The sequence below is a fragment of the Lissotriton helveticus genome, chromosome 12, assembly GCF_964261635.1.
Source record: "Lissotriton helveticus chromosome 12, aLisHel1.1, whole genome shotgun sequence".
Taxonomy (NCBI): Eukaryota; Metazoa; Chordata; class Amphibia; order Caudata; family Salamandridae; genus Lissotriton; species Lissotriton helveticus.
The window spans coordinates 23,071,092-23,083,539 of record NC_136073.1 but is presented as its reverse complement, the minus strand read 5'-3'; the positions used below and the strand labels follow the sequence as shown (position 1 = coordinate 23,083,539).

At 44.0% G+C, this 12,448-nt stretch overlaps 1 protein-coding gene across 1 annotated transcript in view; it reads right to left on the bottom strand.

Annotated features, from left to right (window-relative positions):
* SUGP1 (SURP and G-patch domain containing 1) overlaps positions 1-12,448 on the bottom strand; it is a 117,375-nt gene that overhangs the window by 66,080 nt on the left and 38,847 nt on the right. The window contains exon 5 of the mRNA XM_078670808.1: positions 7,017-7,140. Within this exon, the coding sequence (XP_078526934.1) occupies positions 7,017-7,140 (124 nt within the window). The remainder of the gene's footprint in view (positions 1-7,016; positions 7,141-12,448) is intronic.

Here is a 12,448-nt window from a genome sequence, read left to right as displayed (position 1 = left end):
AAGACTCTTCAACTCCCATATCCAAAAACATTAAAAGCCATGTTTAGTTGGTACACCCCAGTTAGACATCTTCGTTCATCGCTTCAACTCCAGCACACAGTGCCAAATGCTTAAAGAAAGAAATGGGGCGACATAGCATTTTCTATGGCCGCAAGAACACCTTTCCACAAAAAATAAGGGCCATTCCTCAGAGCTTGCCTTTCAGGAAAGCTCTTAAGACCTGACTTTACTCAATGTAGATATTTTCTGCAGCTGGAGATCTAGTGGACGGTAGTCTATAGCACCTTGATGCCTTTGGGTGATTGCTGTGCTCTACAAATTCTTAAAAAATCAAGTAGGGCTTGGCCCGAAACATGCCCAAGAGCTGGTCTCCCCTTATATTCCCTCCCTAGATTTGAGATCAGCCAGCCAGGTCCGATACTGTGAGCCCAGAATCCACTGGGTTCAATCCGGCGGATGTTCTTTTGCTTATTTAAGGCCGAAACTGTGGAACGCTCTGCCTCAGTATATAAGAAACTGCACTTCTTTAATGCAATGTCGCAAACTTTTAAAAACATCGCTCTGCTAATCATGGTGTCTTTAGGATCTCCTTGCAGTTCCTCAGCGCCGAGAAACCCAATGGGTGCCGTGCGCATTACAAATGGGAATTAATAATAATAATGAAGTGGACATATAGAGGTGTAGACACTCTAAAGGTAAGTAGCCCATTGGCTACTATCTGTCACTCCCCTAACGCCTCAAAATTGAATATTTAGCTGGCCCTCCTGACACCAGGAATTTTGATTAGACGGATCAGAATGAAGAGGTCAAAGAAGATGTGCGATAAACGCAAGAACTGAAAACCAGCTTTGGACTTTGGGCACCAAACTCTGCCTGCACCAAGTCTCGACAATCATTACCAGCAACTCATCCTGCAACTGACCCGTTTCCAAGAACCCCATGAGACTGCCAGCTCTTTGCAAATTGCCAGCAATCTCTCTTGGAGTAGAAGAGCTGCTCCCCTGCAGTCCGCGGGCACCAAAAAGCAAAGTCTGGCTCACCGAGTTCCGCTCCCCGGACAGCCCGACGCAGCAGCCCCCAGGAAGAGGCATTTGTACTCCTGAAGGTTAGATCTGTACCCCGACAAAGTGAGAGGACACCAGGACAGACAGGATACCCGGGGTAACGAACCCCTTGCACCAAGCAAAGACCGTGAGAGTCCAATCCAGATTCCAAGGACACTGAGAAAAAGCAGCCGTCGAGGGACATCAGCACCATAGAGACCCACTTCCAGAGTGTACAGCAAGGCCCTTGGACACACAGAGTCCAGCTGACCTTTGACTCTGCACCCAAGAGCCGCAGCCGGGTACCAACGAACCGACTGGGCTTTCTTGTTCCCTGGACCTTTGTGACCTTAGTCCCCATTGTGACCTACCAAACTTGTCCTCAAGTCCCCCTCTACAGCCTATTTTAGGAGGCGCCCTTTCTTCCTACGGGCGTAGTGCGCACTGCCACCAACCCGTCCATCACCTCGGCACTTGGACACCCCAGGGCAGGTAACGATTAACCTGCTGGTGGTACTTTGGACTTTGGCACCCTAAGTCCCGAAGGAGACTGCCAGAATCCAATCACAAACAACTGTATGCAACATATCCCTTTTCTACCACAGGGAAGCATCGATGAGTAAATACGCATTTAAGTGAACTATTTACTTAACTGTAAAAAATCCTATTTAAAAAAGTACTTACTTGATAACAAAGTTCTTAGTATCAATATGTACATACAAATATGGCTTATTTTACTAAATTGGTCCCGGATTAATTCTAGAGTGTGTGTCTCATTTATTGCCTCTGTGAGCACTGCAAATGCTTAGCACTAACCTCTGATAAGCCTAACTGCTCGCACACACTACAACAAAAGAGAGCATATGGGTTACCATGTATGCCGCTCTAAACCAACTGGGTTTGCCTGAACTCTTTACACCGTGTACCTCGTTTTGGTCCAGTATATAAAGAGCCAGCTTCCTACATTGGTGGTTGAGCAGTTGGATACAAGACTTTGCATTTGCTGATACCACTTGGCCAATAGGTGACTCGGTGAAGTAAATCCAGACCCGACATTAGTTACAAAAAAATGTGGGAATTTCTGCCAATGTCTCCAAATTGCTAAATGTGTACTGTTAGGGCCTTGGTTAAGTATCACAGTCCATTTGTATTCGAATTTTAAATGCATCCTAGACAGTTCGGCCTTTAAAAAGTACAGTGTGCTAGATTTAAAAAAAAAAATTCTAATAGGGTCTCAACTGATCTAATTTATGTCTGAGACAGAGGATAATATACAAGCGCTCAACCTGGGTCCGTACAAGAAACTTAAGTTGGCCCAACTTAAGGACCTCTGCAAAGCAGGGAACCTTGCCACAGAATCTAGACTGGTTTCTGAATCCCTGCAGTTGAGAGCCTACGCTCTCTGAGGGCAGAAACAATGCCTGCTCCGGTCAGAGGCGCTTACGCCTCCTTCAAGCAGGATGGCTAAGTGTAGGAAACTAGGCTTTTGTTGCAGTTGTCCTCCATTTTTATGACCCCTTTATAGCTGCTAGATGCTGATTTTTCCACTCTGACAGTGCATGAGGCCTGCTCACCAGACGTCAGTGCGCCTTCCCCAAAACAAGGTGTTGTCTAATAGTGCTACAATTGACTTTGGCACCCCTGTAGGTCCCTAGTAAATGGTCCCCCTGGGACCTAGGACATGGGTACTAAAGAGGGTCCCTAAGGGCGCCAGCATATATTATGCCACCCTAGGGGACCCACATACAAATTCCACACAGACTGCCATTGCCAGCTGCATGACATGGTGGATTTAGTAATACATGCACCCAGAGGGTACCTTAGAGGTACCCCCTGAACCCTACTAGCCCTCGTGTGCTGTCTGACTGGCCCGGTCCAGCCCGCCACCACAGACCGGTTTCTGACATCCTAAGAGGTGAAAGCCCCACTCTCAGACAACAGAAACAAAGCCTGCTCTAGAGAGAGGTGTTGACACCTGCTCCACAAGGAAGACTGGTACATCAGCATACCAAGGAAGGAGGCTTCAAAGGCCTCTGCTGTTTGTGATATGCAAACCAAGGCCTCCTCAGTCAGGGGAAATGCCATCCCCTGCCCTAATCTGGCACCAGGAAAGGTGGAAAAACTACCAATGCAGGAGGCGTGTTGCACTGTCAGGTTGGATCCATCTCAATGGTTGCCAGCCTGAAGGGACCACAAAGTTAGTAATCCCACCATCTTGTGTGTGGTGAAATTAGGAATTGGCACAGGGTGATGCACGCTCTTCAAAGAAAGTGTTCATCTAGGGAATGTAGTGACCCATGGGGCAAGTAGCCCACTGGCTACTACCCCTCACTCCCCTTAAGGCACCTAAATTGAGTACTTCGGGCACCCCTTGATAACAGGACTTCAGATTTTGACACAAAAGAAAGAGTGGACAAAGAAGACTATTGGCCCGAAAACCGAAGAGCACAACTTGCTGGCGCCAACCGTACTAGCCTGCCTGCTGCACCCGACCCTCGTGGAGCAACTGACACATCCTGCCACTGTGCCAACTGATGACCACTTGTGGAAGAGGTGTGGCGCCGCGGCCAGGGCGACTGACTCCGGAATCTGGGGATCACGGTTCGATCCCCGGCAGCAGATTAGCCCAGCACCATGTGACTCTGGGCAATAGCTTGCTTAATCTTCCCGACGGCCCCCAGCACCTAGAGACCCTTACGGGTGATTGTTCGCGCTTTACAAATGTGGCTTATTATTATTACTGTACCCAGAGGGCTGCCAATTGCTTCGCCAATTACCAAAGAAACTCCAACCTTGGAGTAGAGGAGCACCAAAGAAGCAAAGCCCACTACATCGACCTGCCACCTATGGGGATTACCGACACAGTAGCTGCCCAGGAAGAGTTAGTGCTCCTACAGTTAAGATCCAGGATCGACCGAAAACCACACAACACAAATACCTGGGGTACTGGACCTCTTGCAGCAGCCAAGGTTTGTTGTGACCAGACCGGACACCATTGCAGAGAAAAACCGACCTGCACGTCAAGGAACTTCAGAGACAGCGAGATCCACATAAAGAGTGGCCCACTTGTCCGGTTTGCTCTTTTTTGCAGAAACCGAAGACAAACACTGAGTCCCCGACCACCGCCTCCCAACACCTCAAAGCTCCCCACCCATGCACTACAGCCCAAGTCTGGTGGAGGTGATGCCTACAAGAGTCGAGCCCAGCCTTGGGTCTGGCCAGACTGGACTTCCAGTTGCCATCTGCAGCCTCTGCCTGAAGGCCCCGACAACTGCGAGTGACTCCAGCACCGAATATGATGTCAAAAGAAACCACTACAACCGATCACTACAGTCAGAGGAGAAGTGGACCAACAGTGTCCCTATGCGTCCACGCATCTAAAGGTCTGAGCACTCATTTTGGGTTCCCCTGGACTGGTCCCCAAGTCCCAATCTCTTTTTGACCAAACCGTTCCCCACTGAAGTGAATGGGGCACCCGACACCATAACACACCTCTGCACCCGGACGTCCCAGGCTACCTGTTGGTGTGGCCTTGGACCTTTCTCACTTTACGTCCAGAATAACAGTCCCGTAGGCATCTGTTAAGTGCCCAAATCCAGTACATGTTTCCCCCCAAAGGATAACATTACCGCACTTAAAAACTGCACTGTCTCAACTTTTGAAAACTGTAACAAATCATAACTCGAAAAGTACTTACCTGATTTCGATTATCTTGGTATCTAAATTCCTATAAAAGTAGGTGTTCTTTTTTTATAAATTGGTGTTGGATTCCTTTATTGAGTGTGTGTCTCACTTACTACCTTGTATGTGCAATAAATGCTTAGCACTAGCCTCTGATATGTCTACCTGCTTGCTCACACTGACTTTTTGTATAGTGTGCCTCGTTTTTGTCCACTATATAAAGGAGTCAGTGTTCTACAAAATCTATGCCAGCCACTCCTTGTTTGACACTGACACCGAATAGTGATTTCGCACTTTCTTCAGTCAACACTGCTATTCTTCATTAGCCAAAGGCACCTCAACCACCCATCAATTTAGACATATAAACCCCTTCCTTGACTGGCTGATTATCACGTCCAGTGCTGACAGCAAAGTTATTGCACATTTGTCAGCAAAGTCATCTCGCTCCTCTCTTAAACGTCAAAACAATCAATCACTGGTCAGACAGCAGAGCTATGGTTTCTCAGTTCAGATATCACGTAGTATCGCTGGATAGGTGTATACCTATCGGATTATCAGAGACAAAGACCCTTGTCTGGTGGACAAAGAGAACCTCAGAAACGAACTTGGTGGGAAGGGAAAAGAAAGACTTGGAGAGGTAGATTCGGGACAGAGGGAGGCGGGAACTCTAAACTAAGCAACACGAGGCCAGGAAACATGAGACGCAACTACACATGGAAGCTGTACCCAGGAACAAAAAAAGAAATGCAGTATAAGGGAACACCTAATCAAGCTAAAGGAGACTGGAAAACAAGAACACCAGTGGTATGTCCCTGCTATTTTGGAACATTTCACCTCAAACGACGGTCCAAAAACACTACATCATAAAGACAAGCATGCATTGACTCAGGGTGTTTTCTCTTGTGCGACAATGTTGTTTTAGGATTTCAAAGAACATGCTAAACATTTAAAACCTTAAATCTACAGCTTAGGATAATAAAAAGTAATAATGGCAAGGAAACATTTGTGGCAAGGTCTAAACGCTTTCTAAATACTGTTCACAAAGCCCCCTTCCACTCGATGTGTCCCCTCATCCACCCCCAAACCCTTCCTAGTGTGAGTATGTTTTAACTCAGACTGCACCACTTAAACTCCATTCCGATTGCTTGAGGGTTGCAATGGCTCTTGTTTGGCTGAATCTTTTGTTCATTATTTGATACCATACTGTCAAGTGACTTGACTGCGATTTATAATACCAAAATTTGACAATATATATGTGATTATTAGGAATGTCGGTACTGTCTCCAATAATGTTTGGAATGCACATTGTTCAAACTCAATAAAGAAGGAAAAAAGGCTAAGCACGAGCTATTGCTATTGTTCATGCTAAGACCGACCAAACTTATATTACACGCTTGCTCTATATGAAGCCAAAATTAGGTGGCTAGACTTTCTGCAGGAGATCTAAGAACACAGAAAAATAGGGGGAGAACACCCCCGTTCTTTACTAGTAAGTATTAACTGCTCCTCTTCGGCACAGGCCTTTGAAGAGTGCACAGACACCAAAAGCATCAAATAAGTGAACAACCGAACCCTACTTTCTCCAGTCCCCCGTGGGCGCCTTCCTCCTCTTGTCTGTACCCACTCTGCAGATAAATACTACAAGCTCAGCATGTAAGTTACACAACTACCAAAAATGAATAACTCTGAAATTCCTAATCTACTGGTGATCACTTAAGCAATTTTGCTGTGCTTACAGAGGTATCTAGTTCTAATTAGGCAGGTTGGCGTTAGCTGGGATCGATCTCCCACATGTTATTAGAAACATACTTAATAGAACAGACGTTACTACCTCTTTTGGGTGGCATAATCACAGCATATTTTGGTGTCTTAAGGCATTTTACCTTTTTAATATATTGTGTATGTCAATGTTAGGTGTGCTGTATTGGAAACACAACTGCTTCTCTTTCTTAGACACTATAAATGCTTAACCTTCAGAGACTGGTGTGCGTCATAAAGCAACAAACAGACGCGTGGCACTAAGGCAAACAGCAATAAAAAGGTTTCTGTAGACATGTATCTCTTGTAGGTAGAGCCTGTGCAGTTGGCAATGTGCTTGAGCATAGCACAAATACAATACATTGTTTTGTTTTCCTAGAGCCAAACAAAAATTCCTCTTTGGAAATCACCCCATTCCTCTTCTCCAAGGGGTTGGGATGTAAAACTTGACTGCCATCTCTGGTCATATCTGCAACATGAAATTGTTCACCCCATCACTCACGGGTCCATGGTTCTTACTGATGACAGACTTACGCAAATGCAGGGCAGTCCTTGTATTCTTCTATTGCCATCTTTTCCATCTCAAGGCCCCCTTCCGCTACAAAGGCCGCCATCTCTTCCACCAGTTTCAGGATTTCGGGGTCCTCTGGGGGTGAAACTTTAAGCAGCCTGTCAGTACTGGCGTTCATTCAGACAGCAAACAAATCAATAGGCATTTTATTTCTTCAAATAATCCACAACTGATGTGGGGCAAAACGCACCACTTAGAAACTTTTAGAATCCGGATCACAACCACTTTTAAAGAAAGGTGTGATTGGTGATGCGGTTAGCAAACAATACAGATATCACACTGAACGAATCATAAATTAGTAGGTGGCTTTCCTGTACATTGAAGGGGAGGTACAAAAATCATATCATTATTTTTAAACAAGGTAAGTATCAGCCAGCTGCCCACAGGACAAATGCAATGGAAATGCATCAAAGCTCTTTAAAGTTGTGCAAGAGAAAGTACCACTGGTGTAGAAGTCACCTCCAAAGATTTCTATAACTAAACTTTATTGAGTGTGAAACATTGTGTAATTTATACAAAAAACGATGTGGTGGCTATCAAGCTGGGAAACCAGCTTTATCAAATCAACCCTGTAGAAAGGTCTGATCGGAGAAAAACTGGAGGAAAAAGAAAAATCAAAACAATGAAACAAAATCAAAAGGGTCCACTATCAAATTCATCCTGGACCTTAAATAATTAACAGAAGCACACTTAACGTACAAGAACTGCACTTCACAGAATTCCTTCAAATAGGAAAATAAATAACTAAGTTTTCCCCTTTCTCATAAAAAAACATAGCTTCTGGGTTACTCTCTATCAAAAGTTGGAACCAAGTGCAACATTCGAAGAAAAGACGGATAGACAGCAGGATCAGCAAAGGGGCTAACATAGGATTGGTTAAAAAGATAGGACTAAAATATTTTTTGAAAATAAAAATCACCTAGCAGGATTCAAGGAGTGAGATGCTGAACCGGGCTTGAGGGAGGTTATAATTTTACTACAGAGAGCACCGGCCACTAAGGAAGGTAGACGAAAGGTGAGAGGAAAGAAATATATGGCGGTGGTTGGGAGATATCCACATGCAGTTACAAATTTGAAAAATTAGGCCTAGGGACAAAGATGGTCCCATAGGGAAAATTGATATGGGAATGGTGAAAAAATTGAGTTCCATATGGTAGGCACAAAAAACACAAATAAAAAGTACACATTGTATTTTGTGAATTGCGGAAAATAGTTGATGGGCATATGATGTTCAGAATCTGTTTCCCAAAGTTGTTTTTCTTCTAATTCACATAAAACTTTATAAGAACAGGGTTTATTGCCTCCTGCTATGTACCTACCACATGTTTACCAGGACCAAAGTAAGGCCAGAAAATCCAAGTCAATTCAGGACTTTGCACAACTGCACCCAAGGCTTGGCTTACACAACATTTATTAAAATAACTGCAATAAATGCAGGAAAATAAAAAAACAGTTGGTTCAGCGTTCCAGTTCTTAGAAAATAATTGAGGAGAATCTTGGAACACTAGTGAATGTTTTAAATTAGTTCACTTTCGGGTTGCATGTCTTTAGTGCAGGTATCAATCAGGATTCTATCATTGATTGTAAGCTTCATCTTCCAAGAGGAACAGCTGGTGAGCAGTTGCAATGACTAATAAAACCCGGTAAAAAGGACCTCCGGCGCTACACTCGGCCATGAGCCCACTGGGTGTATGGCCCACGTGCAAAAGAGTTCTACAGCTTATTGAAGCCATTAAAAGTGGATTTTGCTGTGCACAAATGAACAGAGGCCTCACCCTCCCGGAGAACAGTTGCTTTCTAGTTATGCCTGCACCTTTGTTTTCCCACCTACGTTTGTAGAATTTGTTAGATGTTTGCAACTTTATCTGCTGCGAGAAAAGGCAGGCGTAAAGCAGGAGACACCACAGTGCGCACCATCAAGACGGCCAAGTGATGGTACAACTTTGCCATACAATGGCACCAGCTTTTGGAGGCTTGAAGAAACACCATCCACACTGCGAATTATGCATGTGTTCAGGAAATTAGGGCAAAGTGTCCTCTGCAGAAGGCAAAGGGAGTTCCTGCTGACACTCCAGAATTACAAACCTTATGTTATAACCTTCCAGAGTGAGAGGCAGGCAGAATTTCTGACTGTCCACTTCAGAGATAGATCAAAGCAGAGATCTAGGTGTGAACCCTGTGCCCAACATGGTTAGTTAGCCCATAACTGTAAAGCACAGCTTAACTATGCTGGAAGAACGTGAACCTGGCACGCTGTGAGTTTGAACATAAATAATGGGAGAAATAATTAATCAGGTTAACACATCAAATTTTATCCTTTCACACAAAAGATCACTTTTTGTGATTATCACCAGTCCCTGTGTAGGTTCACCTCGTTCTCCATCATAACAATCCACTAAACATTCCATATGCTTTGCTTCCCTCCCATCGGTTTCCTATATCTTTTCCTTAACCCTTACCTGCTCATCACCCTATAACTCTTCTGCTTCCCCTCTACCTCTCAATCTTTTTGCCTGCACCTCTTGAAACCGCTGAAACCATCTCTGCATGTCCACGTTTGCCACTCATTTCCTCCATACTCGTTTCCCAGCACCCTCCACAAAATCTCCCACTGAATGTTTTCTTCAGTCTCCCTCCATCGTGGCTCTTCGTGGTCTGATATTGAGACCATTCCTGCATCCCACCACTGAACACATATGGGCTTCATTTATGGAACCACCCATGTCTTGGACAGACAGGAAAACCAATGTAGTTTTCAGTCTGTTTGTGGAATTACCAGAGTAAACTGCTCTGGAACCATATTCAAACAGGACAGCCAGCTAGCCCTCATTTCTTTGCCACCTGTGAAGGCAGGGTTTCGTCTCTCATTAACCACCCACAGCAGATATGTTTGAACTTCTGGGCTTGACCTTCTCATTGGCTGCCCAAACCGCATCCGATTTCATGGCCTCTACTGCGCCAGAGGGTGCCTCCAAATTAGGGTTTGATCCCCCAAATGATGCTGCTCAATCACTGCAATATTTTGTTCAATAAGTAAATAAAATAAAAAGGAATGGTTCTAAACAGAGCTACAGGATCAGAATACACACAGTAGATCCTCCAGACCAAAGTGGGAGTCTCAGAAGCCCGGACCCAGAACGGAGTTAAAACTCACACAATTTTTACTCTGCTCCAGGGCTCAATACATGGGAGACTAGAAATAGACAAATTATATTACTGCCAAAATGGTAGTATACGCTGCGCACTGTGCATGAGTAGTCCTCGCGGACTCTATTGGTCCATTTAACGCGTAAATAAACATATCATGTGCATACTCTGTTTTTCAAAGAAATCATGTTTTGAATCATAACATAAATTACTGTTTAAATCATACAGTTGATTGTGATTCAAATGCTTATGATAAACTATTTGTATACAATCAACTGTATGATTTAAACAGTAATTTATGTTATGATTCAAAACATGATTTCTTTGAAAAACAGAGTATGCACATGATTTGTTTATTTACGCGTTAAATGGACCAATAGAGTCCGTGAGGACTACTCATGCACAGTGCGCAGCGTATACTACCATTTTGGCAGTAATATAATTTGTCTGAGTCACACTTGGCTGACAGCAAGTGTTACGCTGTGGCACCATTGTGTTTACATTGTTTATTAATTAATGTTTAAAACTGATTAGATTGAACATTTAAAAGGAGTGCGCTTCCAACCCCCTTAAATCAGACTAGAAATAGAGGCACCCCAAGAGATGTGCCACCAACCTGTGTAAGTTCATAGGAGGGTTATGAGTAACAGAAAAATGGTTCATTGGAGAAGCTACTCAAGCTATCTGATTAAGAATGAACACGCAAATACATCTAGTACTAGATGACGGGGACCGCAGGAAGAACCCTTGGTCACAACTGCAGAGCTCATGATATCAAGGCACTGAAAGATGATCACCAGCCTGAGGAGTAGGGCAGGCATTAAACTGAGCTGCGGAATACATCTGGAGCAGTAGGACGAGAAGATTAAAAAATCCTATAACTTTTGTAGGAACATTTTTTTCATAAAAAATGTAAAAATCCCTAAGTGCTTTCAACAATTATCAACACATCCAATCCAAATACAGCTCACCTACAAGTGCGCCTGAATCTTATTGAATAAAAAAGAGAATGCTGAATTTTGTATTAGAGGCCTTGTGAATATTATGTTACAAAATAGATAGCTACAGAGAATCAGAGGACACTTACTCAACAGTAACAGGTCTATCTAAATGCCTTCCTACAGTTTCCAAGATGTGCCAGTATCCTAAGTCCTCAATGACGCTTTCCTGTTTTAAGGTGCAACCCAAAAACGTCGCAACTGGAGTTCCAGAAAAGTTGTGTGGGTTGTGAGCAGGTTTACATTTTTTGTTTTAAACCGATAACAGCATTTCTACCTGTAGATAACAGTGGTGCAAAAAAGGTCATATCCTTTGAGGCAATCCACCATCCGATCAAACCAGATCAGGTTAAACATCTGAAATACTATTCAGTGTCTAAAGAGGCAGACCGAGAAGCACCATGTCAAGAACTTTCAAGTGGGTTCACCTCCTTTTAATCACAAAGCACAGGACCATTCAGGGAACAAGGTCACCTTCACTTGCAAGATGAGAAAGAAGACGGGCGGCCTTAGAAGCTATTGGGACTCACACATGTAACCCACTTGGTACTTAATTATCTCTAAAGAGATCTGAGGACTAGCAACATCTCGTCCAAATGCAGAGGACATAGCGTGCCGGGTGGATATCGATGGAGAGAAAGAGAAAGCTAAATGCTGCACTGGTAAGCAAGGCTCAGATAAGTCGCTGAGGGTCAACACTGCATAGCACTGTATGATTAGGCTCAGTCTACAGCAATCCCTCCCACTCTAGAGTTCTGCTTAGAGGGTAAAGTACATGTAGTCAAGCAACCATGACTCAAGAATGAATACAGATTAGACATGTTTTTGAACTGATCCCACAGGAACTATGGCAACCATAGCGCAGTTCCATTTTTGGGCATTATTTGAACAAACTTCACGAGCTCAACAAGTTGCAATTTTTGTCACAAAACTGAATTAAATAGATTGCAAGCAACAAATTAGTGAAAACCACAGGGATCCAGCTGTCATGGTAGGAACTCGAGATCTCCAGTGAAAAGGTCCTAGGTGATGGGAGTCACAAAAAATCAAGTGCCTCTCAATTGCAGAACAGGACGGTGGTCGATTCCTGAAAGTTAGCTGCCTGGTGGCAGCAAAGTAAGCCACTGAGGTTCAAACAAGCCAAGGCTTAAATGGAGATTGTGGACAACATCTGTAAAAAGGCATGTCAAGACAGCATGGGGTAGAAAATGATCACGTGCCATCAGATCAGCAGTCGTCTGCAAGTGCCC